Source organism: Canis aureus, chromosome 10 (assembly GCF_053574225.1).
Source record: "Canis aureus isolate CA01 chromosome 10, VMU_Caureus_v.1.0, whole genome shotgun sequence".
NCBI classification, from domain to species: Eukaryota; Metazoa; Chordata; class Mammalia; order Carnivora; family Canidae; genus Canis; species Canis aureus.
The window spans coordinates 42282961-42310121 of NC_135620.1; the positions used below are offsets into that span (position 1 = coordinate 42282961).

Genomic DNA, 27161 nt, shown 5'->3' on the forward strand with positions numbered 1-27161 from the left:
TTTCATTTTTCATCTGGTTGTAAATTTATCTGATCATAACGTGTATGATATCATCTCTTCCATAATAATGTAAGCATATCATTTTTATGGTTTGCCCTTTCCAACAAGGACAGTGAGCTTTAGAAACATTAAACAACTATTCAAGGCCACACAGTTACCAAGTGATGAAGATTCAAACCCAAGATAGTCCCACTGAAAATTCTAACTGCTCTAAATATGCTACGATGCTGCATTATTGACAACAAACAGATTATGTAAAAAATAAAGAGGAGGAGCAGGCATGTTACCATCCATTCCCTATGCAGTTACTCCTATTTGGCACATTTCTTGGATTCTGAGGGTGATTGTCTGAGTTCATCTAGTCTACCTTTTATCAGAACATCACTAAATGTGCACCCAGATTTTGGGGAATGGGGAGATCTCAGTGGGATGTGCTGTTCTTACTACCTAAAGGGGACTATTTTCAAGTTGAAGCACCACAGGAAATGGGGGTACATGCTGACCCACTCTTTTTACCCTATAGACATTGCCCAGAGACCAGAGGTGAGTCCAACTCTCAGCCTAAAGCTTCCAAGTAGTTACATGCCCGAAGTATTCTCCTGGAGCCTTGCTGAGAGGTGGAATGATATAGAAGGACTGTGGGGGTAATCAGCATGGCCTCAAGTCCAAAGAGAGCTTGAATGGAGACAGAATTGTAAGAGGGACCCCTAAAGGAATTTGCAATCTGGAAGTGATATGTTTCAACTTTAACCTATCCCCTTGGGAATGCATGTGAATCTGCCTTTTATTTTTTTTTTTTTTTTTTTTTTTTTTTTTTTTTTAAAGATTTTATTTATTTATTCATGATAGTCACAGAGAGAGAGAGAGAGACAGAGACACAGGCAGAGGGAGAAGCAGGCTCCATGCACCGGGAGCCCGACGTGGGACTCGATCCCGGGTCCCCAGGATCGCGCCCTGGGCCAAAGGCAGGCGCCAAACCGCTGCGCCACCCAGGGATCCCTGAATCTGCCTTTTAAAGGGCCAGTAGGGATCCCTGGGTGGCGCAGCGGTTCGGCGCCTGCCTTTGGCCCAGGGCGCGATCCTGGAGATCCGGGATCGAATCCCACGTCGGGCTCCCGGTGCATGGAGCCTGCTTCTCCCTCTGCCTGTGTCTCTGCCTCTCTCTCTCTCTGTGTGTGTGTGTGACTATCATAAAAAAAAAAAAAAAAAAAAAAAAAATTTAAAGGGCCAGTAATGTGAACACGCATGCCTTCTCCTGCTGGGTCCCTTGCCTGGTTTTAATTTGTGGAATCCGATCTGTGGTCAGCATTTTATGGATAAACTGTATAAAAGCAAAAACAAACATACAAAAAACAAAGAAAATGTGGGAAAAATATCAGAGAGGGTGATAGAATAGAAGAGACTTCTAACTCTGGGAAACGAACAAGGGGTAGTGGAAAGGGAGGTGGGCGGGGGGATAGGGTCACTGGGTGATGGGCACTAGGAGGGCACTTGACGGCACACTGGGTGTTATGTTATATGTTGGCAAATTGAACTCCAATAAAAAAAATTACCAAAAAAAAATTGACTAGTTCTTCTAAAAACAGTATTAGTGCACATAGTCTAAAAATTAATAGTGGTCTTATTCCTTAAACTTGTATCTTTTTCCCACTGGTCCCAAATTCAACTCCTTCTCCCAGTCTCTTTACAGTTAGATGTGGCCATGTGAATGAATCCTGTCCAACTAAATGTGGGTGTTGCTCTGCACAGGTCTGGCCCATGAAAACGTGTCCATGTGATCAACTGGGCTTTTATTCTTTTACGACTAAATGGAATAAACCCAAGCACCAGAGCCATATTTAAAGTCACATGATGATGGCAAAGGCACTGAATAGAAAGTAATTGGATCTCTGAACCACCATTTGAGGGCAAACCTACCAGAAGAGTCACTTCATCAGGAATACTTGCATTTAAGTATTGCATGAGGGGAAGATAAGACTTGTGCTATGTTCAAAATCTGATATTTCCATGTTTATCTATTTGAGCAACTAACATTACCTTAACAGAAGTCTGTAACAAAATAATATAATGAAGAAGGTTTTCCATGATAAGTTATATTTCAGATTCTAGGGACAACAAAAACCCTCCAAAAATTTGAAAAGATAAATAAAAAACATATTATCATGGGTTATTTACTTAAGAAACAGATCATTTACTTGCTGAACATTTTTTGGAGACTATATTTTAAATATAAAGTTTTGATTTCAGGTATTTGACAGCTGGCACAGAAAATACAGTGCAAATTTTTTTGTTTGACTTGACAAACAATGATATAGTGATGGGAGTCGTAGGAATAATTCTCTTATTTCCTGAATTTATTCAATAGGGAAAAGCACATTTCAGCCATCCCCCTGACAACTTCCAAGGCACAGCAGCTGTATTCCTTCTTTAGAAAGCCTCTGATTTCTTGGATAACATCTACCGTATAGATAACATCTCTAACTAAGTAAGGACAAACCCGAAGATTTTCTACTTTTCTTTCTCTGCTCCAGTTGTCCCAGACTGCCTCGGGGGTAATCCAAACAGCCGCTCTTACTTGAAGCTGTACTGTAGTCTTCTGTGTAAACAGGATTAAGATCTGTTAGGTAGTCTGTGTGGGACAGGTTGAGAATCTGACGGCAAGAACAGGTGGCTTAAGCCTTCTTGATGTTAATACTTATCTTTGTGGTGAAAAAAAAAATGACACTGGGTGTTATGCTAATGTTGGCAAATTGAATTTATTTTTTTAATTTTTTTATTTTTTTGGCAAATTGAATTTAAATAAATAATAACAAAAGAAAAAAAATGAAAGTAGGTCCTGTTATACTGGCTTGACTGGGAAGCTATCATTTTCGGATGTCTCAAAAGCGTGATTCCCTGTTTTTCACGATCATCACATTCGGAGGGGCTAGACCAAAGCATCACCTGCACTATTAGCGAGTAGATGATGCACCCCTGAGTTCTGTGCTTTCCTGGAGAAGCAGGCGCCGCCAGCCCTCGGGAACGCGCAAGGCTCCGGCGATGCGCCCCAACGGCCAGCAGGGGGCGCGCGAACTCAACGTAAAGGCTCACCTGGCGCCGCCCACCAGCGGGACCCCCGGCTGCCAGGGACGCTCTCCGGGACGACCGCAGCTGCTCCGCAGGGAGCGGGGTCTCGACCCAGGTGAGGGGCCCGGGCTCCGGGGTCGCGTGGGACCCGGGGACCCAGCAGGCTCTCCCCTGTCGGGCCTGACCGCGGGGAACTGTGCTCCGCGGGGCCGCGCAGCAGTTGAGCCCGGGCGCCGACCAGGGCGTTTCCTGGGGATGCTCCGCGGGGGCGGGGCGGGGCGGGGCGGGGGCGGGGCGGGGAGCCGGTGCGTCTGCAGACCCAGGCTTGCTCTGCGGAGAAAAGATAGGGATGCGGGGCAAGGGGATACGCATCTACAGTCTGGACATGATCTCGGAAATTTTTAAACCCTGCAGTGGAGTGGCTGGGTCATACCACCAATACACGACTGAGATTTACTGGATCCAGAGGCAAAAGGCAAACTCTGTTCCCATATATACTTGCTTTTATTATTTTTACTATTTTAAAATGGTTCATTTATCTTAGAGCATTGAGAGTTGAAAACATTCTTCCCTCTCTTCTGTGTCATTGCCTGACATTTTCCAAAATTGTCAAAGTTGTCAAAGTTAAGGGAAGTCTGAGGAATTGTTTCCAATTAAGAGAAAAAAGGAATGCATGAGTGCTGGATGAAAGACTGGAGCCTGGATTAAATTCTTTAAATATAAAGGAATTGGGGAGGACAGTTGGCATATGTCTCTGAGTGATGGGACTATGTGAATTTTTTCTACTATTTTGAATGTTTCTGTAAGTTTGAAAATAATCTTAAAATAAAATTATTCCAAAATATGAATGCTCTCCTCAACCCCCACAAAATGATGTAATTAATCTGGTAGAGAATCTAGGCAACCTCTTTTAAAAAAAAAAAGTTCCCCTGTTATTTGATGATGTAGCTTAGGTTCACAACCAGAGCACTATAATAACCTAGAAGTCCAGAGATTATGTGATCATACTATAGAAGGGTGCTAGTTCTTCTTTCTTAGATGGAGCTGTTCCTGGATGATGGGGAGTGTGTGGGGGTTGGTAATGGAGAAGGTGGGAGAGATGTGAGCAGAGGAGCAAAGAAAGAAGAAATGAGTAGAAGAGTTCAGGTTACAGAAAGGTACTTAATTCAGAAACCCTAGTAGAAAGGAAGGGAACAGAATTGAGGTGGGTGATTCAACAGGAAAAACAACCATAAGTGAGAACATTGAAATGAACCTCAGGGCAGAGTTTAATTTTATTTACAAATGTTTTTTCTCTTTTTTTCCTCTTTAGTGCCCCTTGGGGAATTAGTTGACTCCTAGGTATAGATAGTACTGTTCTTGGTTTTCCCTGGCTTCTTCCATGTTTCCACTATATGAATCCTCCATTCATTACTTTTAATGGTAAATTTTTATAGATATTAACTTTTTATTATTTTTAAGGAATCTGTAAGAAAATTTTATTGTGAGGAGTAATTCAATTTTAGGTAAAGTGTGCATCAGAATTTAATAAGGGAGGAAAGATGTTTTCAATAAATGGGTGCAGTGGGAGTTTCCAAGATAACTTTCCAGCAGCTGGTTGAGTGTCCATGTACTGGCACATCAAGTCACCCATCGAGAAGAGGTCTCGCAACCTTTGTTCGTCAGGCACCTTCCCATCTCAGGAATCTCTGGACCAAGCCTCTTCATTGTGTCAGTGCCAACATGAGAGAGAGGAGAGCAGTGCTGAGCCTCTGAAACTCTCCCAACAGATGCTACTCACTGTGTCCTCAGAGTAGATTTTTTAAAAATTTTATTTATTTATTCATGAGAGACACAGAGAGGCAGAGACACAGGCAGAGGGAGAAGCAGGCTCCATGCAGGGAGCCCCATGTGGGACTCGATCCTGGGATCATGACCTAAGCAGAAGGCAGATGCTCAACCAGTGAGCTATCCAGGCATCCCCTCAGAGTAGATTCTTATCAAACGGAGCATACGCGATCCAAAAGACCTGAAACTCTGGCTTTTCCTAGACAGAGGACTCGTGCTTGAAATATATTAAAAGGACCATGTGCAAAAAACCATTCCTTGATTTTTTCAGAGAAGGATCAGTAGAAAATATTGTTACCCACTTTAAAAGTGAATAACTTAGAAGACAGGTCTCAAATCAGTGCAGAAACTGACATTATTTGCTATGACTGGCTGCTGCCTTTGTAGACAGAGGAAAGTGAGATTGTCTTACTTTTCCTTGTCTTTCAGCATCAACATAGAGGCGGGAAGAAAAAGCTGAAGGCTTAACAGTAATGTCCTACTCTTGAATGCCAGGCTCTCTGTGGATTAACCTTCAAATCTCTTTTCGGTGAGGCCTCGGGTCAGCAATCACTGAGGAGATCAGTTCCTAGAATCAGTGCTTCTCAGAAATTAATGACCTGGTAGGCCAGCCCCTTAGGAAGGAAACCGGCCTCATCCCGATCCCTGTTGTACTCACCCATTGGAATGAAGGAGTGATTGAATTGGGCCATGAGTCTTGCCCACTAGGTGGTGGTAGGAGGTATAGTGGAGGGACAATTGATTTTAGAGGCAAAATGTGTGGGTCCTACCTTTGTACATATTCCAAATTGTTAACTTTCCTAAGCATCAGACGAGAGTACTGGCCTGCAAATGTCATGGGGATGTTGTGATAATCACTTGGGACCATGTGCCTGAAAGAGTGTTAAAATAACAGAGCCCTGTCCATAAGTTAAGCTTAGTATAACTGTCATTGAACTTTTGACTTTGTGTCCTTATCCCTGGGCATTCAGCATCTAATCTTGAAAGAGTGTATGCCCAAGGGAACATTCTATTCAGTTTCCTACAAGATGCTACCTTTACCCTATGTGACCCAGGGTCATATATTCTCTGTTGGGGGTTCACAGCAAAGGCATTAACTTGGCACCAGACCTCTTCAGAAAAAGTAATTCATCTGTCCTGTTAGTCCTGTTATTTCAAGCATCCTTCTTCCTAGATTGTGGAATGCCAGGCTCCACGTGCAACCTAGAGTTCATATAAGAGGGAGAATCAAAAAGGGATGTGATATCAAGCCATGGAGTGAGATAAAAAGAATATCATGAGGTCAGACATGTAGCAGAATCTGACCCCTGCCAAACCTGTCTGTCCCCATTCTGCTTTCAAAAGTACTTTGCCTCTCCTATCTCTTGCAGGTGCCTGCACAGTTTCCTTGGGTGGGTGGCTTTCTAGAACAGTTCTACCAAGATTCTTTCTCTGAGCAGTGACTTAGAGCAGCCAAGGAAGTAGATATGATGTTGTTCATGGAGTCAGGAAAATGCTTCTCAATGTCATCTTTGAGATCCACTAACTCATGGCTCACTCTGGTCTCCTTACCTTAGGCTTCCACCCTCTGACTGGACAGTACCAACCCACTTTCCTTTTTTTCACCATATAACCACTGGATGCTTTTCTTCAAAGAGAGCCCACTTTGTCACCAAATCCCACACTGTCAGACTATCCTTCACCCCAACCTTTGACCTTTTCCTTTCCAACCGAAAACACACTCAGACATAGGACCCTATTTCCAATCCAGACCCCATGTTGTCTTTGGACCACACCTCATCACCTGGCACCCTCCTACCCTGATCCCGCTCTCTCTCAGGATCTCAACAACTCCCCTAAGGTGACATACCCTTTGGATTCCAGTGGTTCAGTCCTCTCCCTCCCTAGTCTTCCATGGCTTCAAGTAAGGGCCACCAAATTTTTCAGCTATGTGAAGCCCTGGACTGTGGCCTCCTGCATGACTTCAGGTGTGTCCCATGACACAACCTTGGATACATCAGGCTTTCACTCACTCTGCCTCTGGGAGCACATTTCCTCAGGTCAGCCAGTCTAGCATCCCCACTCCCTACAAAATTTCTCTGGAAGAAATGTTTCCATAAACAAATTATTATTTTAATTTTTTTAATTTTTTTAATTTTTAAAATTTATTTATGATAGTCACACAGAGAGAGAGAGAGAGAGGCAGAGACACAGGCAGAGGGAGAAGCAGGCTCCATGCACCGGGAGCCCGACGTGGGATTTGATCCCGGGTCTCCAGGATCACGCCCTGGGCCAAAGGCAGGTGCTAAACCGCTGCGCCACCCAGGGATCCCCCATAAACAAATTAGAAAATTGATTGATTCTGAGTTATCACATCCTCCAAAGTGGTGTCTATTGTGAGTAGAGATATCTATTTCCAGAATATAATTTTCTTCTGAAAGGAGATTTATATCTTCTGCCTCAGCCACATTAGGGTAAGTTCAAGGTTTGCCAGGAGCTCAGGCTTAGAGGAACAGAGGACCAGCTTCAGTTCATAAGGACAGCCAGCTTTGACCTCCTGAAGGTGATCAGGATTAGGGAGGAATGGAGACAGTGGCATTCTACACACACCAGCATCTCAGCTTCTTTCATTTGTGTTTGTGAAGGTATCTCAATTTTAAGATCTTGTTAGTATCAACCCAAGAATATGGGCACCTGGTGGCTCAGTGGTTAAGAGTCTGACTTCAGCTAAGGTCAGAATTTCAGGGTCCAAGATCAAGCCGAGCTTAGGGCTCCCTGCCTAGTGAGAAATTTTCTTGTCCCTCTCCTTCTTCCCCTCCCCTTGATCATGCGCTTTCTTTCTCTCTCAGATAAATAATTTTTTTTTAATACTAACACAGAAATAGAACAAGAAATACAAATGCTCAGGGGACTTTAAAAGTGAAAAAACCAAAGACCATGACCCAGGACAGAGGCCTAACAGTCCTTCCCTGTGCTCCTTCATTATCTAGAACATTGTATGGTTATGGGGTGGAGTAATTGGGATTGCACAGGCAGCACAGGGCCAGAAACTTCTCACTCAGCCTCTAGAAATGATAAGAGACAAGAAATGTCACATATCCCGAAAATGCAGCTGGACTCTTGGAGCTCTAGGTTGAGATGGGAAAGGGGAAGTCCTCATGACCTTGAATCTCTTAGTGGGGGACAGCTTTCATCAGCTCCCATACTTCCCTCTATTCTGGACACAGGCTGGGAGATGAGCACTGCTCCCCAACATGCATTCACTAAACAGCTGTTTCTCAGGCACCTACTAGGTCAGTCACTGGAACACATGCCAGTTAACAGAATGGGCCAGAAAGAATCCTTCCATTGTGCTCATTTCATGAAGAAGGAAACAGAGCACATGGAGATGAAATAACTTTCTCAAGGTCATAGAGACAGTTGGGAAGGTAGGTCTTCTGTCTCCCCAGTCTGAGCTCTTGACCGCATGGTGGGACAACCACTGTCCACAATAAGCAAAGAGGCTGCTGAGAATCTGAGGGAAGCCTTTGGGATGGTTAACTTTATGTGTCAACTTGGGTGTAATATCCAGATATTTGGTCCAACATTCTAGATGTTTCTGTGAAGCTATTTTTTTAGATGAGATTAACATATTAGTAGATTCTGAGCAAACCAGATTGCTCTCCAAATGTGGGGGAGCCCCATCCAATCCACTGAAGACCTTAATAATGTTGTGCCCAAGATTGCGAATCTGAGAAACCACCAAGGAACCGACACCGATGCAAGCGCACGAGGGTTTATTTACAAGCTCGAGTTTGGGTCCAAGTATACCCGGCACAGCGGAGCAAAGACTTGGACCCCGAAGTGGGTTACAGCTGGGTTTTTTATAGGCTGGTCTAGGGGATTTTCCGAAGGGGTGGAGGAATTTCTCAAGTTCTGTTTACATTCTGATATGGGGCTTTCAAGGGCATTGAGCTCTGTTCTCATTCTAATATGGGACTTTCTACCACAGGTGTGGGCTCTGTTGTCTTTCTGATATGGAATTCTCTGCCGAGGGCAATTCTGAGCTCTGTTGTCTTTCTGATATGGGATTACCTGCCGAGGACATTCTGCAGTTTTTCCTATAAAGTTCAGCTCTTATTCACAGGGGCCTAAGATGGCTGTACTTGTGCTAATGCTAAACTTGAGGTGGAATGGCCTTGATTTTTCTCAGCTTCCACAAATAGAAAAAGACTGACCTTCCTGGAGAAAGTGAAACTTGTGCCAGCAGACCACATTTATAGCTCTTCCAGGGGTCTCCAGCCTGTGGGCTTCTCTGCAGATATTGGATCCGCCTGTCTCCACAACTCATGAGCCACTTCCTCAAAATAAATCTATATTTATAGTCTGGTTCTGTTTCTGGAGAACTCTAATACAGTCTCAGAGAATAATTTCTCCAATCCCCATTTTTTGCTAGGCACAGCAGGCACCCTTCCCTAAAGGCAGACATTAACAGTATGATTAACTTTGTCATCACGTTCCTCACAACTGTTACACACCATCTTGTCTCCTTGAGGTTGATGGCATTTGTCAAACACTTCACTTGGCAGTAGTGTTTTCTCAAACCTGAATTTGGATGGGATTTGCATGAGGCTGTGTATGAACTGTCTTTTCTGCTTTTCTTGCACTTGCAATCTCAGGTTCTGAGTGCCTCCCTCCCCTGACAACTAGTCATCCTGCAACTGGCCTTTAAATGTAGCCCGAGGCAGAGAACCAGACATGCAGCAAGCAGCCCCAGGAGAAAGCAGCCAGCCAACAACACCACTTTGCAACTGAAATGGATCACACTTGACATCAGTGCAGCCCACAGCCCTGGAGAGCACACAGTTGCTGAGCTTCTTCAGATCTTCATCCTCCAGCTACAGCTGCCTCTTACAGCCCCGCAGTTCTCGATGCCCACTCTTATTTTATTGAGCAAATGAGTTCCTGTGGGAGGAATCTTCCCACAGGGGAAGGGACTGACTTTAAGGGAAAGTTGACAGACTCCCTTTTAAGACACTTCCCACAGGGGACTGACTTTAAGGGAAAGTTGACAGACTTCCCACAGGGGACTGACTTTAAGGGAAAGTTGACAGACTCCCTTTTAAAATACTCAGGCAGTAGATTTTTCTGCCAATTGAAACAAGTTTGCAGCTGGCCCTGGAGTAACCCTTCTCCCAATACTGTGCAGGCTGCTGTCATGTCAGTGTCATCCATCCGGGGGACACTCCTATTAGCCACATGTGCATAGGACAATTCTGTGCTCCCAGCAACCACTTGCATCTTCTCAGTCTCGAGAAAGACGTGGAGAGACAGTTGACTCAGCGCTGCCCGTTCCTATCGTTCCACCTGCCGAGGACATGTCGCTGAGCCAGTGGGCACTCTCACAGCTCTCCTGTTCCAGGTTCTGAAGTTGTTCTTGACTCTCATCACCTTCATGTTTCCAGATGTGTAGCTGCACTGTTTTGAGCTAATGAGCATTCTGCACCTTGTGGGATCAGAACATAGCAGTGCCCAAACACAGGCACAGATGAGGCCCTGGATCCTTGGGTGTAGACATGTGGGTTGGATTCCTTGTATTTAGTGTGTTTCTATGCAGGACTGGACATCTGAGGGCCTTGAGCTCCACAACACAGGAATCAGCAGGCAGGGAGGGTGGTGGGAAGCTGAGGGCACCCTGGCTTCTGAAGCTGGCAAACCTTGGCTGCTTGCAGCTGGTGCTGCACGGTGATCTCCCGCAGCCCATGATGGGCACCTGGGTGCCAAGCTCTGTCTCCCCACCAACCATCGCAGGTGGACTGGAAGTGCCTGGGGATGAAAATTTAGTGGGGATTGCACTCTCCTTACCCCTGCCTCTGGTCCTGTGGTTTGGTTCCCCAAGACTTTCCAGTATTTAAGGATCAATACTCTGGGATTGATACCAAATGTGCTTATATAGAGATTTTCAGAGCAAGACTTACTCTTTGCTCTAGACAGAATAAGGAAACTATTTTTGCCTGCATTAAAGTCTCTGGTTGTTGACAAGTAACCTATTTGTAGCCTGAAGGGACATCCTCAGAAAGAGTTCCCATTTCTGCTTAGATTCCAGGCCCCACCTCCAGTCTTGGTCACCGCCCTAGTCGCACGTGGCCACCAGGGGGGCGGTCTTCCCTAGGGAACTCCATTTCAATCTGACCCTGCTTTCTGTTTCCTTTTAGCCACAGCTGCTGTTACATCACATTTGATGGAAATCAAAACAAAGCCTCGGTTGCAGGTGTTTCTGCAAAACCTAGAGATTTCATTTGATTTTTTTCTTTATACTTGTGACAAACTGCTCTTTAGGGAAACCTTTAAACTGAGACCACAACAGAGCAGGAAGCCCTGTGTGAATGGGCTGAGAGGTCAAGAGGGTGAATGCCCAGGGTGCTGTGGGGACTTGTGCCTTGGTGAGGAAGGAAACTGTTAGGACAGGGGAATGTGTCCTGGAATGTGGAGGGGAGGGCAGGGGTAGATGCCATAAGGTTAAAGAAATAACATGTTCTTCTGCACTTCCATCTAGGTATGTATTGTCTATCCTCAGATATTCATACAAGCCACCTTGTCATCACTGAATATAAGACCCTTCTTTGGAATGAGTAATGAATTGGTCAGCCTTCTCTAGAATTCACAACGGAATTCTGGTTTTTGAGGCTTTTTCCATTGGAGGCCAGTTATTTAAGCATAAGACACACAATTTGGAAGATTTATAGAAAGAGACAATATTCTCATTTATAGCCATCTGAAGAAAAATAAGACAATACGTACCACATTTTAAGTTGTTACTCATGGAAGATGCAATGGTAGGTGCCTTTAATCTGCATGAGTTCAGTTAATATTCACAATATTCTGTTATAAGCGTTAAATCTGTTTTTTACTCTTGAATTATACACAATTCACTCTTGTTCTATGGATTTCCATGATTAATGTTGTATTTTCAGCTGATTTCCACCAATTTTTTTCTTTGCTTTTAAATTAACAAAGAGAATGCCTAACTCAGCTTTCCATTCTATTACTGAAGAAAGTCTTTCTTTTGTCCATGAGAATTTTGTTATTTGAGGATCCACCAAAGATTATGATATTCGGGGGCACCTGGGTGGCTCAGTTGGTTAAGTGACTGCCTTTGGCTCAGGTAATTATCTCAGAGTCCTGAGTTGGAGCCCTACATCAGGCTCTCCACTCAGTGATGAGACTTCTTCTCCCCTCCTTCTCTTTCTGTGATCTCTACTGCTCTCAAATAAATAAAAACTTTAAAACAAATACTGTGATATTCATAAAATTAGGAAACATCACCAGTGAGTAACATAAAAGAATTCTTATCCTACCAAACTCACTAGAAAAAGAAGTGTGATATTAAGCCCTTGTAGTAAACCAGGGTCACAGTAATGGGTAAATAACCTAATTAATAAAGCCAATAATTCCAGGAACATTATTTTATGAGTAGTAATAGATGATTTGATGAAGGATTGAGTTATCTATTTCTGCCTAGTGAGTTCTTAAAGATGAGCAGCTTGTTGATATAAAAGGTAATGAGAACCAAGACAGGATAACCATTGTACGTCATTAAGTCATGATTCTAAAAAAATACAATATTAAACACATTGAGGTGATTTACCAGAACATCAATTCCATGAATTCACTCAGAAAAGACATATGGCATAAAAGGGCAAAGTAGGCACAGAAAATCTAACCCCATTATTACCAGATCCCACAATACATTCTTCACCTCGGAGGCACTAATTTCTCTTATTTATACTCCCAACTACTCTAATGTGATTTCTGCTTATTCATCCACCAAACCTACTCTCGGGAAGGTCAACAGTGGCTTCAATTATTCTGACATAGTGGACAGTTTCAACCTACAACTTCCATGAATCCACTGTGATCTCCTAAACACATTTCTTTAAATACACTCATCACCATCCTGTCTTGTTATCCATGTACTCTATGGCCATGATTCCACTGTCTCCTTGTGGCTCTTTCCCCCCCTCCGTTTGGTGGTTGGAGATCCTCAGAATCACATTCATGTCTTCTTCTCACACTACACCGTCTCCCCACATGGCCACCTCTGTTTCTGGCCTTTTCCATGCTAGATACAGACTTTAGCCATGGTGTTTCTTGCCTATTGCAAGCTTACCTCTCCCCTGACACTGGGCGTTTGTGCCTCCATGTTTACCGGTCACCTCAGGAGGGGTCCACTGCTTTTATGTGTACTTCTTGAGATTCTCCAATCTAGAATCAGGTGAGAGAGAATTCACTTTTCTCCCTTTTTCATTATAACACTAAATATGATGATCATTTTTAGGTTTCTATCCCTATAAAATTAGAGATATGGACATCAGGAACTGTATGTGTCATGGCCTATATTCTAAAGGCAATTGACAATTTTTTTTAGAGGAAGTCATTTATTACTTGATGTTAATGTAATATAATGGGTCAATGCATTCTGCCGGCTAATTTTCTACAAGTTGCAAAATTCATGGTAGTCTTTCAAAAATACTTTCCACAGTAAAAGTTCAATAAAGACATGAAAAACTGATTAAATATAAAGAATATATATTTTATTATATTGCTGCCACATAAAGGTACACATAATAGTGTGTGAAGAAATATAAACCTTATAAATATTTACATGAATAAATATTTAAATAGATAAATAGACACCGGCATGGTCATCTGAAAGTGACTAGCACTTATAGCATTGACATGTTGCTTAATATTACAGAAGACAGAATATTCAAGGGTGCCAGGGTGGCTCAGTTGGTTAACCGACTGCCTTTGGCTCAGGTAATTATTGACAAATTGATTCTGCTTATGTCACTGTTACAGCAGAAATGAGCGTCTCTGACACAGCAGAACAGGACAAGTGTGATATTATTTGTCAGACAGAATCATTTCCTTGGGGACCTGGGCAGGTCTCATTTCCTCCTCCTTACTCTTTCTTGCAAGATGGTCAAGGAGAAGAAGGATCTCCCGATTTCTGCTCGGACCATCTCCCAGGCACATGGGCTGTGGTTCCTGTCTTGCAGGTAGAGGGAGATCCTTTGGAAGTAGGTCCTCAGGGTGGAGTCTTCATGCATGAGGGGGGTCTCGGCCAGCCCTGCCTCCTGCAGGGGACAGGCATCCAGGTCATCCAGCTGCTCAGAGAGCCCCGAGCACAATTCCTCCAGGAGGGTCATGTTCCAAGGAGCAGAGGACGTGTCCGGGCAGAAGAGGTGGAAGACCTTCTGGGTCATCACGTGGACCACAGAGAGGGCCTGCGCCTCCTGGAGCCGCTGGCCATCAAACAGCTCCTTGGGGAAGGCAAAGTCATTGGTGTAGTGGTCACAAGAGCTGGCGGAGAGTCTCCTCATCTGTCCCAGGAGCATCAGGACCCTCCAGTTGCGCGGGCTGTGGGTGTCGGGCAGGTCACAAGCCAGACAGCACAGGGAGTGGCAGCTGAGCAGCACCAGGGCCACCGAGAAGGAGCAGGGCAGGGCCATCGGGGATCCTGCAGGGGCTGTGGGCCTGGCTGCGCTGGGCAAGTGCGGGAACCGCGGCTTCAGCTTCTCTGAGCATCTTCCCTCGTGCATGGGGCTTAAGTAGGCAACAGGCGCGTTTTCAATTTCTGAACGTCTCCCTCACTTTCTACTTCTCTTTTTGCTTTCCCTTATGCACTTTCTACTTGAGAGCGTGGGTTTCCCACCCAATTTTTTTTATTGCCTCTTTACTTCAGTGTCTTTGATTATTAATGTAACTGAACCTTCCATGAAAACTTAGTAACACAGATATACAATATATATATTTATGTTGTGTTTATACCCCTGCTTTTTTTTTAAATTTTTTATTTATTTATGATAGTCACAGAGAGAGAGAGAGAGAGAGAGGGGCAGAGACACAGGCAGAGGGAGAAGCAGGCTCCATGCACCAGGAGCCCGATGTGGGATTCGATCCCGGGTCTCCAGGATCGCACCCTGGGCCAAAGGCAGGTGCCAAACCGCTGCGCCACCCAGGGATCCCTATATCCCTGCTTTATACATAAAAAAGAAAGTGTAAATTTTGCTGTTTATTCAACTCAGGGTGTAGAATGACTAAAAATTTAATCCTGAAAGTTAAATTTGGGGGTACTGATGCTTCACTGGATAACTAGATTTGATTAGCAACTTCTAATTTTTACTCACACACTTGAAATATAAAAAGTACATTTGCAAATTAACAATTTCTAGAAAGACATAATAATGATGTCAATGTACTTAAATATTTAGAATCATTTCAAATTGCTTACAGCAATTGAAAAATTAATTTCTTTACTTCACATTTGTTTTTAGGGTGCTGAGTTATTGCGGCTTTGAACAGAAAGTGCTTTTTAACTTCACCTCCCATGAGATACTCATCATGTTGTTGTTAAAATTTTTTCTGTTTAGCAGTAGATAGAATTACTGATGTGTGGAATAAATTTTGCAGCATTAAGTCATAACATATCATCTATTTGTATTAAATTTCCAAAGCCCACCTCTCAACAAAGCTCAAACATCAGCAATGTCCTCAAGACTGCCAATGGAGGTTCACAAGTAAGCAAAATTTACCCCTCCCAGTGTGACTTTGAGATCCAGGAAATGATGGAGAGAAAGTCCTCTAATTCTAGGCTATTCAGTTAGCCCTGCAAAATATCTTGCAGACATTGTGTGTATCTTCCACAAATTCAGTGTCATTGCTTCTCGTGTGATACTCAGTAAAACCCAATAAAAGACAATAAACTACTGAGGACTAAGGTTTTGTTAGACCGCTCCCAGGTTGAGCTTCAGAGTACCACAAACCCTGTAATGTTAAAGATTTGTTCACAATCCTAAAACTACTGGTTACACCTTGGAGGCAATTGTAACAACTTACCACTGGTGGAGGAATGATGGTAATGAGAGAGACTCTGCAGATACAGAAGGAGAGAGGATGTGAAAAAATGCAGTAACTTCTCACTTTTGCTGTGAACATAACTGCTATTTTTAGAAAGTATATTTTTGCAAAAGTTCATAAAAGCCATGGAAATTGGCTTATTACACTAACAGAGTCAGTTCATTCCAGGAAAGAGGTGTTTTGTGTTTTTTTGTTTTTGTTTTTGTTTTTGTTTTGCTCTGGAGGAACAAACAGTTGGCCAGGGGACATACTTCTACATAGAACACAAGCCCCCTCTCCAGACTAGCTCACTGTCTTAGTCCATCCTGGCCAGTGGAGGGCACTCATCTCTTGTAAATATTGTGCAGGGCCACTGTACAGCAGTCTCCTGTTTCTATTTCCTTTTTGCTACAGCTACACTTACATCACTGCAGCAGGGACATTCACTCTGGTCCAAAAATAGTCACCAGGAGAAAAAAAGAGAACAAGGCTTCTCCTATGAGAGTTTCTAAAAAACCTAGAAATTTCAAACAACTTTTGCTCTTACTTGGTGGCTTTGTAATGGGAAATAAAACTGCCAGAGAGAAACCGCAACGGAAAAGGAAGCAGCTGTGTGAATGGGAAGGAGAGTCACAGAGCTGGGCAGAGCTCACTGGGGGTTTCTACACTGCGGGGAGGGAAACTGTGTGATTTGAGAGAGAAAGGATGGGATCTGGGGAAACAGGGAGGAAGGGGGAATGTGCTGTGTCGGAATGTATAGGGGATGTGTACCTACATATAGTGCATATGTGTACATAGTATATTATTATGGAAAGAGTAATATACAATTGATGAGCCACCCGTTCTCAACCAGGTATTTTAGACCATCAGCAGTTTATAGTCAGTTATAAAGAGAAATCTAGGAGAAGTTCATTATTCTCTCAGAGATCTCTGAAAAAAATAAAAAACAAGAAAACAGCCATCATCTGTTAAATTCTCGCTCAATGGAAGATACTAGATACCTTTAAATGTGCTACTTCCTTGTTACAACAGCTCTAGGAATATTCCTACTCTATATTTGGGTAAACAGTTTCAGAGAGCTCAAGAGAGTTTCTCAGGAGCAAACAACTAGATTCATAGCAAAATCCAGAGACCATGCATAATCCTATAGCACATGTCATAAATTACTCCTTAAGACTCATCTTGGGAAATTCTCAAGCTTCTCTTCTTCCATCCTTTCTGAAGATTGATCTTCCCTGGTTGTGTCCCACTTACACCAGCTGCACTATCTCTCTGCCCTTGCAGGCTCTTCTTCTTTTTCTCAGCCTTAAAAGTTGAAGTTTTTTTGAGCTTTAGAGCATCTTCTCATTCCACACTCAACTCAGAAGGAAGGACATTCAGTCCTCCAAATATGCAACCAACCATTGCAATTTAATGTCTCCAGGAGGTACACAGTTGGAGATCCCAGATTCACATCTGCCTCTACCAGTGGGAAGTCTGCTCTCCCCTCTCCCTGACCTCCCTCATTCAAGCTCCTGCTGAAAGGAATCCTGTGTGCTCTACCTCTCATTGTACCATGAAACATAAATGGAATGCATTAAGCTTGATGGCTGCTTTTACATCTCTTTCCTCTTCCAAATGGAAAGCACCAAAAGAATGGGCTTTCCTTTTTTCACCTCGATATTCTCAGAAGTATAACAATGTAACCTAGAAATAAACAGTTTTAATATATAACTATATATTAACAGTTTAATATATAACTGACTGGAAAAGTGAATGAGTGCATTGAATTCCCCCATGGATTCTCCAGGATGGGTTTCAAATTCAGGCTACTTCTCTTAAGAATAAAAAAATCCAAAATGTCTTCAGGAGAAAAAAATTCATAAATTAAACAAGAAAATAATAAAAGACAAAGGTGGAAATAGTTTATCTGAACACACTATTAAGTGAACATAGTATTATAAGAAAAAATATTTTATTTTTTTAACTATCTTAGATACCCTACATATTGTGGCATAAATCATGGGAAAGATGTATATATGAATACATTGACCCCTCAGCACATAGTCACAGTAATTTTCAATTCCTGGTCTGATATTTTCAAAATCTCTAGGATATCTTAGTCTCATTCTGATGCATGTTCAGTCTCTTCAAACTGTACTTTTCACCAAAATGTTTGACGTGTGTTTGTGGACAGCTGATTGTGATGAACCTGGTAAAAGGAACTACAGAAAATTGGCCTGTAGGTGAGGTTTTATGTTTCTCCTGCTAGCAATTGGGGTGAGCTTACAGTTTGTTGCAGCCAAGCTGTCAGAGGCTACATTCCTCTGGTGTCCCTGCTTCTGTGTCCCCTAGAGCCTTCTTTTTCTTTTTAATAATAAATTTATTTTTTATTGGTGTTCAATTTGCCAACATACAGAATAACAACACCCAGTGCTCATCCCGTCAAGTGCCCCCCTCAGTGCCCGTCACCCATTCACCGCCACCCCCGCCCTCCTCCCCTTCCACCACCCCTAGTTCATTTCCCAGAGTTAGGAGTCTTCAGATACTGGCTGTCCTTTTCAGTTGTAGTCCCAGTATTATGTGGGAATCCTGTTGATGTGCTGATAGGTATGGGGAAAGAGGGTGCTCTACAAGCCTAGATTTCAGGGTCACGCTTTAAGTGAGCCTGTGCTCCTGGCTGTGTCATTCTCAAGAGCTCCTCAGCTTTTCTGCCACCCTGCTGGGAAGACAGGAGAGTTACAGTGGCTTGGGATCCTGATAGCCCTTGCCCCAGGTCAATTAAGCTCTGGAAGGTTTCCCTGAGGAAAGGCCTTTGGTAAGGAGAAGTGGAGACTAGGAGTATTTCAGAGTGATTACTTCTCCCCTCCCGCTGCTGGAAAAGCCATCAGATTTTTCTCTGATGTACAGAGGGGGAGCCTAGTGGGGATTCTGAAGGCAAAGCTCACAAACCTGTGGGCCTCACTAGGTCTGGAGCCCCGGAGCTTGTAACTTTCAAGGTGGAGGACACAGAGCCTGAAACAAGCTTCAGTTCCAGATTGTGTTCCTACCAGTACCTGCTCCTGGTAAGGTGTGGTTCTCTGTATCCTCCTCTTCCTCCAGTTCCCAGGGAGAGGCTGGCCCTGTGAGCTCAACTGGGAATGGATCTAAGAAGGGCTGTTGTTTTCCAATTGTCTTGCATTTTGTCGTTGTTGTTGCTGCTGTGAGGTCAGGACTAAGTTTCTAACTGGTTACGTGTTGAACAAGACACCCGAGGATCCTGGGATATGTGAACATGAGAACGACCTCCTGTAACTGTCTCCAAGGGAGGGATGCCCTTACACAGACTCATTTCCACAGAAGCACTGTGACCTCGGATTGAGTCATTTAGCTCAGTGCATTCTATGACTGAAGCAGAAAGAGAGTCCTTAGAAAGACTGAACACATGGGCATGTGACCTGGTGCTGTAGTGAAGAAGATCATTTCCAGGTCCCTTTCCCACTTCTTCCTTTTTCAATTTTCCCTTTCCTACTTTCCTCATTTTAGTAGGAAGAGAAGTGTCTCATGATTCGGACTCAGACACCTGCCCAGGACAGTCGCTCTGTTTCTCTCTGTCAGATGGAGAGGGAATCATGGCCCTCAACCCCAGGGGAGACTCTGGGCTCCCAAGGCAGGCAGCACACAGGTGTCGGGGCTTCCAGTGCCCCCTGGAGCCCCAGTGGAGTGTGGCCAGCAGGGCCGGGGCCAGGCAGCACATAGGGGTGGAAGGAGCGAAGGGGTGAAGGTGTGCTGGAGGGTCTCCTGGAGGACAGAGGTGGCCCGGACCCCCTGGAACTGGTGGCCACCCACCATGTCCCAGGGGAGATGTCCCTCGTCAGGAGAAGGGACACAGCTTCCTCTGTGTCAGAGGCAGCAGGTCTCCATGTGAAGCTGCCCGGCTGGGACATAGGTCACAGCCCAGAGGAGAGCTGTTGCCACATGGAACCAGCAGGTGTCCTCAGGGGGACCTGGGGCTCCCGGGAGCCTGGGTGAGCAGTGAGGGGGTGACATGGCCACCAGTTCCTCTCAAGGTCTTTCTATACAAGTCTCTTAAAGAGAACATGGTACTTTTCATTTGTAGAATGTTCCTGTACACTTCTTAGGCCTTATAATCTTCGTTTGCTTTTCTTTACCTATGCTTTACGTGAGTTCGAATAGATAGGAAGACATCACCCACTTATTATTTTTTCATTTTTTCATTGAGTCTTATCTGCCCAACACTTGAGATGTTTCTATGTAAATGGAGTCAAAGTTTTCGAATGAGAAAAAAGTTCGTGTTACCGTCACACGTGTGCGGCTTGTTCTTGCTCCGACAACATTGCACCTCTGCTCCGGGTCCAGTTAGCTACCATGTGGTGTGATGGTAGCTTCAGGTGCACAACATAGTGATTCAGCAGTTGCAGGCATCACCCGCTGCTCATGGCAAGTGCCCTCCCCAATCCCAGTCACCTGTTTCCCCCATCCCCCTACCCCCTCCCCTCTGGTAACCATCATCCTTCTCTATATTAAGAATCTGTTTCTAGGTTTACCTCTTCCTCCCCCAGGAACCCACTGTGCTCCTTTGTTTTGCTTCTGAAATTCCACAAATGAGTGGGATCATAGTCTACTTGTCTTTCCCTGACTGACTTATTTCGCTTAGCACAATACTCTCTAGCTCCATCTTGCAAGTGGCAAGATTTCATTCTGTTTTATGGCTGAGAAATCCAGATTCCTTCCCATTTCATCTGGAGGTCAGTATACCAAAATAGTGAAGTAAAAATGGAAACAGGAAAGGCCTGTACCATTAGTTTCCATCGCTTTCAATGCTTCATTTTTTTTTTCCTCCACTGAGCTTTCCTAGAAAGCTGTCATCACATTTGGATGCACTGGGGCAACAGAAAGACAAAGGCCATCTGACCATGATGGAAGTGACCACACTGAGGTGACTCCCAGGTGAGAGAAGGACATCGGCAGCTCTTCTCCTCTCTGACCACCTTCCACCCACTCCCCCTGTGGCTTCTGCTTGTGGATTCCACCAAAGCAGCTCCCCCTATGGCCAGGTCCATCTCCCCGCCCCCCCTCCCCCCACTGTGCTGAATGGTTAAAGTCCACAGAGCAGCTTACTGACCTTCCACACAGTGCTGATCAAAACAATAGACACTAACAAATAAAGAATATGATTGCAAGTAATGACATATGGCATGATGCAAGATAAATGCAATTTAACATGGTTTGTTAGTACATCGGATTCATGAATCTATCCAGAGACACATATATTACAAAAAAAAGGGGGGAAATTGGGCAGCTCGGGTGGCTCAGTGGTTTAGCACCGCCTTCAGCCCAGGGGCTGATCCTGGAGATGGGGGATGGAGTCCCATGTCGGGCTCCCTGTATGGAGCCTGCTTCTGCATCTGCTTGTGTCTCTGCCTCTCTCTCTCTTTCTCTCTCTCTCTATCTCATAAAATCTTAAAAAAAGAGAAAATTCTGCTAAAAAACAATTTACACATTATTCTATTTTCATTGCATCTTCCTGTTGCACTTCAGAAGACAGATCTCTCGAAACTATTATTTTTTTTTCTCGAAACTATTATCTGTATATAGTCACTAGCTTCTCTTCTGTTCTTCACCCTTCCTTCTCCATTATGGTTTCTGGTAATTAATTCGGTCAAACCAGCTCTCCACAACATCACCACACCCCCAACTTCCCAGCTTCTGAGTCACATTCCATCCAGCTTCTGCAATGATGCAATTCTTTGAAGTCTTTTTAGGCTTTGAAATAGACTCTTAAAAAAAAACAAAAACAAAAGTAGGGGAACCCTGGGTGGCTCAGCGTTTAGGTTTAGCACCTGCCTTCTGCTCAGGGCATGATCCTGGAGTCCCTGGATTGAGTCCCACATCAGGCTCCCTGCATGGGGCTTCTCCCTCTGCCTGTGTCTCTGCCCATCTTTCTCTTTCTGTGTTTCTCATGAATAAATAAATAAAATCTTTTTAAAAAAGTATTATTTATTTTAGAGATAGAGAAAAAGAAAATGCAGGAACAGATGGAGAGGAGGGAGAGAATCAACCAGATTCTGCATCAAGTGCAGAGACTGAAGGAGGGACTCACTCACACAGACCTCATTCATGGCCTGAACTGAATCAAGAAGTCAGGCCCTTAAACAACAATGGCACCCAGACAACCGAAATAGACTCCTAAATGAAATTTACTCTTACTCTACTACCTTAGGACCATTCCACCTGGTTTCCAGTGTGACTATTTTCTCCCCTAACCAGTGGAGGTTTGAGGAATCCATTTAAAGTACATTTCCCATTATAGACTTTCTTCCCATGGGGGCCCTTCTATTATTCAGGTTTCAGTAAAGGAAATGGCTAGTAACAGCAGACTCCAATATCCATTTTCTGAAGAATATTTGCACTGGGACATCTACTACTCTAATAGGGAAGGTATCTAGTGCTGTTGATTTTATTTCCGGATATGTCTGCTTCCTTTTCTGCTTACGGAATTCTTATGTCCCTTCTTCTTCTTTTTGTACCCTTTGCTATTACTGCCATTACATCACTCTGCTGGTTGTTTGGAGGTTTGTTTTTTCTGGACAGAACTCAGAGATACAGGGTAGGAGATGGGATCGGTCGTGTGCGCCCTCATCCTGACAGGCACATATGCACTGGCATCGAGGAGGACTATGGGTTGACTTGTCATGAGAGTAACAGAATCAGGAGGCGAAGAGTCGTACAATCCATTCATTCATCAGATTCTATTCCGACTCCATCCCTCTCAAAAGAAACAAATCCAAGAATGTTTGCAGAGAACAGTTTAATGAACAAAAGAACAAAAAACTGAATAAATAGAAAGCATCCCCACTCCCCCTGAATCACAGAGTGACAGTACACCTACTAGTATACAAAGAGAACCCAGTTGAGCCATGAATACAAATAAATAGGGCAGCCCTGGTGGCGCAGCGGTTTAGCGCTGCCTGCGTCCCGGGGTGTGATCCTGGAGGCCCAGGATCGAGTCCCGCGTCAGGCTTCCTCCATGGAGCCTGCTTGTTCCTCTGCCTGTGTCTCTGCTTCTCTCTCTCTCTCTCTCTCTCTCTGAATAAATAAATAAATCTTAAAAAAAAAAAAGAATTTAAAATAAATAAATATAAATAAATAAATAAATAAATAAATAAATAAATAAACGAATAAGTAGTAAATAGAGAGATGGGCAAGGTTATGTGAAAGTAAGCGGTGATTGTTGACTTGACTTGATGGTGCTGCCCCGTCCTGAACACGTTGGACACCCGATTGCCTTCGTGTCACCGTGACGGCAGGCGTGAGCTTCTCTGAGGCGGCAGGACACGTGCAAGTGTGCTCTGATCAGTCAGGGAATGTCATTTCCGTGCGGACCCGGGCGGGTCTCATTTCCTCCTCCTGATTCTTTCTTGCAAGATTGTCGAGGAGAAGAAGGATCTCCCGATTTCTGCTCGGACCATCTCCCAGGCACACGGGCTGTGGTTCCTGTCTTGCAGGTAGAGGGAGATCCTTTGGAAGTAGGTCCTCAGGGTGGAGTCCTCATGCATGAGGGGGGTCTCGGCCAGCCCCGCCTCCTGCAGGGGACAGGCCTCCAGGTCATCCAGCTGCTCAGAGAGCCCCGAGCACAGTTCCTCCAGGAGAGTCATGTTCCAAGGAGCAGAGGACGTGTCCGGGCAGAAGAGGTGGAAGACCTTCTGGGTCATCACGTGGACCACAGAGAGGGCCTGCGCCTCCTGGAGCCGCTGGCCATCAAACAGCTCCTTGGGGAAGGCAAAGTCATTGGTGTAGTGGTCACAAGAGCCGGCGGAGAGTCTCCTCATCTGTCCCAGGAGCGTCAGGACCCTCCAGTTGCGCAGGCTGTGGGTGTCGGGCAGGTGGCAAGCCAGACAGCACAGGGAGTGGCAGCTGAGCAGCACCAGGGCCACCGAGAAGGAGCAGGGCAGGGCCATCGGGGATCCTGTAGGATCTGTGGACCTGGCTGGGCTGGGCTGGGCAGGTGTGGGATCCGCGGCTTCAGCTTCTTTGAGCATCTTCCCTCGTGTGTGGGGCTTAAGTAGGCAACAGACGCGTTTTCCATTTCTGAACGTCTCCCTCACTTTCTACTTCTCTTTTTGCTTTCCTTTATGATGCACTTTCGACTGGCTCTAGAGCACTGTTTCCCAACTACATGGGCGTGCTTGTCATGACTGCCCTTGCCTCCAGAGTCTTCTGGATTGGCTTTTCACGCATCATCCAGAAAAGTTCGGAACCCGGATGCGCTGTCTCTAGAGTACAGTGTATGTCCCATGCTCCTATCTGAACTTTGGACATACACAACCCCGTGTCGCTTCACCCTTCTCATGTGAAGGCGACGCAGGGTTAAGGATGTCTAACGCTGGTAAACATGAAGGCCAATTGTTAGGCTTCCGACGTGGAATGGGATGGCCAACGTTGAAGAGGGACCCATCGAGTACTGATAGGTACATGATTTCTGATACGGAAAGCACATATGCACGTGAACCATGTTACAAAGACAAGAGAATGAACGCAGAGTCTCTCCCAATTTAGAACGATGCCGAACTGCTGATAGGAATCGAAGAGTTGAATTACTTCCTTGACATGTGTTTCTCCAGTAAGGCCACTTCATGTTTCCTCGGCTGACAAAGTGATCTCTTGCCTCACCTGCGACTCCGTACTCATCAAGGTGTTTTCAAAACTATTTTTTTCTATTTTGCACTGCATATAATTACTGTGTTGAATGTATTTTGTGAAATCAACGAATAAGATATAATCTATTTGTTCCTATTTCCTGAAGTCCACATCACCTCCAGGCTCACCCAGAAGGAACCTCTACAAACAGACAATGGGAGCTCCCAATTTTGGAATGGCCACCTCTTCCAGTGTGACTTTTAGATATTGGAAAGATGGATAGATTTTCTCATATCACAATGGCATGTTTTTCCTAGGTGTTTCACACTCTTCTTACATATATATGGCTTATCTTCCACAAATTCCATGCCTATGTATCTTGAGTGATATCGAAGAAAACCCAAAAGAGAAATGAAGAAGTCAGATATATACCTTTGTTGGTCCACTCCAAGGGTGATGTTTGGAGTGCCACAGACTATTATAATATTGAAAACTAGATCACAGCTCTCAAAACCACTTGTTATAGCCTTGGAGTCCTTGTAAGAACTGTTCCCTTGGGGGGAATATTGATTTTCGGGGACACTATGCATGTAGACAAGCAAGGAATATATAAATAGTCTTGAGTTTTTGTACTCAATTTTAATGTGAAGCTAACCTCATTAGAAAAGTTTGTTTAAAAAAAAATAAAAAAGATATTTTTTCACGTTTTCTTTCCCCAGGACCCTTGGTGGCTGAATGGGTTAATCTTACAATTCTTAGTTTAGAAGCAGGTCTTCACCTCCTGGAGCCCTGCCAGGAAATCTATGTGGGGCTCCACACTCACCAGGAAGTCTGCTGGAAGATTCTCACCCATATGCCCCTCTCTGCAAGGCCACGCACTTTTTCTATGTCTGTAAAATAAAAAATGTTTTCATAAGAAGTTTAATTTCCTTTTTCTGAACTACTTTTGCCAACATATAAAACGTATAATTTCCAAAAATGATATAAAAGCTAGGTATATAGTGACTTACTGCAACCACAGAGTCAGTTTTTTCTAGGTAAGAGCAGTTTCTTTGTTTTTTTGGATTCATTTGTTTGTTTTTCCTCTAGAGGAAAATCCATCAGGGACAACCTGATGCAGAGAACTCAAACAAGCAAGGTCTCCAGACTTGGCCACTGTCTTAGTCCATCTCTGGCTGTAGGGGGCAATCTTCTGTTGAAAATTATTGGACAGGCCACAGAATAATATGATACAACTTTCTATTTCCTTTTTGCTACAGCCACTCTTTTAGCATTGTAACAGGGACGTTCCCTTGTGTCCAAAAATAGTCAGCAGGAAAGAAAGAAGGGAAAAAGGCCTCTTCTAGGAGAGTTTCCAAATAGTGAAGAACTTTCACAAACTCTTGGTTTCAGTTAGTGGCTTTGTACTTGGAAGCAAAACTGTTAGTAAAAAAAAAAACACAAAGAATCAAAAAATTTAAGTGTTTTCATTCATGAGAGACAGAGAGAGAGAGGCAGAGTCATAGGCACAGGGAGAAGCAGGCTCCCTGTAGGGAGCTTGATGGAGGACTTGATTCCATGACCCCAGGATCAGAACCTAATCAAAGGCAAATGCTCAACCACTGAGCCACCCAGGTGCCCCCACAGAATCCATTTTAACTTCTTTTTTATTCTACACTCTCTTCCTTTGTGATCACTTCCATTCATGGGTTTAATGGGATGGAATTTCTTGTAAATGACTTACATATCCATTTTCTAAGGAATATTTGCATTTGGACGTCTACCATTTACTGTGGGAGATATTTATTGCTTCTGTTTTTATTCCCAACATGTCTGCTCCCAGTGTCTGCTGAGAGATTTCAATTTTCCCTTTTGTCATTTAACCATTTAAAACAACTGATATTAATTGAGTGAGATTATTGCTTGGAGGTTGGTTTTTCTACAAAGTTCAATGATACAGACAAAGAATTGGATTTGCCATGTCCACCTCTATTCTCACAACAACATATATACTGGCTTGGAGAAAGTCTCTTTTTTACTTATAATGTGAACAACATAAAAATGAATGAGTTGTAAAATTTTTCATTAAGTATAATTAGACTTGGTTCCTCTTTCACTAAGAACCAAATAGAAGAATTGTGCTATAGAAACATTTAATGAGCAAAAGTAAAAACTGGAATAAATATAAAGCACTATAATAACCTAGAAGTCCAGAGATTATGTGATCATAGTATAGAAGGGTGCTAATAACTCTTCTTTCTTAGAGCTGTTCCCGGATGGTGAGGTGTGGTGGGGGTTGGTAATGGAGAGGATGGGAGAGATGTGAACAGAGAGAGAACAAGGAAGGAAGTAATGGGTAGAAGAGTTCAGGTTATAGAAAAGGTACTTAATTTAGAAACTCCAGTAGAAAGTGTGGAAACAGAATTGAGATAGGTGATTTAACAGGAAAAAACAACCATGAAGTGAGGACATTGAAATGTACTTCAGGGCAAGGTTTAATTTTATTTGCAATTTTTTTCTCTTACTTCCTCTTTAGTGCCCCTTGGGGAATGAGTTGACTCTCCAGGCATAGACATTATTGTTCTTGGTTTTCCCTGGCTTCATCCGTATTTCCACTATATGAATCCTCCTCCATTCCTTACTTTCTAATGATAAATTTTTATAGATATTAATTTCTGATTATTTTTAAAGAATCTGTGGGAGCCTGAGTGGCTCAGTTGGTTAGGCATCTGCCTTTGGCTTGAGTCATGATCCCAAAACTCTGGGATAGAGCCCTGCATCAGGTTCCCTGTTGAGCAGGGGAACTGCTT

The 27161-nt window shown here is 43.8% G+C and overlaps 2 protein-coding genes and 1 long non-coding RNA gene across 3 annotated transcripts in view; 1 reads left to right on the forward strand and 2 right to left on the reverse strand.

The window, feature by feature from the left end:
* The first annotated feature begins 9945 nt into the window (after positions 1-9945).
* The window catches only part of LOC144322277 (uncharacterized), a 192224-nt gene continuing 175008 nt past the window's right edge, over positions 9946-27161 (forward strand). Inside the window, exon 1 of the long non-coding RNA XR_013387870.1 lies at positions 9946-11687. This is a non-coding gene — a long non-coding RNA (uncharacterized LOC144322277). The remainder of the gene's footprint in view (positions 11688-27161) is intronic.
* Positions 13803-14366, reverse strand: LOC144321671 (interferon alpha-3-like). The gene has a single exon (XM_077910950.1). It carries the CDS (start codon positions 14364-14366, stop codon positions 13803-13805), a length of 564 nt encoding a protein of 187 aa, XP_077767076.1.
* Positions 23130-23693, reverse strand: LOC144321673 (interferon alpha-1/2-like). The gene has a single exon (XM_077910951.1). The coding sequence runs from the start codon at positions 23691-23693 to the stop codon at positions 23130-23132; it is 564 nt and encodes a 187-aa protein (XP_077767077.1).

What these genes read in the sequence shown, in the direction of transcription:
- LOC144321671 (XM_077910950.1), bottom strand. Translation starts at nt 14,366, where the DNA reads ATGGCCCTGCCCTGCTCCTTCTCGGTGGCCCTGGTGCTGCTCAGCTGC.
- LOC144321673 (XM_077910951.1), bottom strand. Translation starts at nt 23,693, where the DNA reads ATGGCCCTGCCCTGCTCCTTCTCGGTGGCCCTGGTGCTGCTCAGCTGC.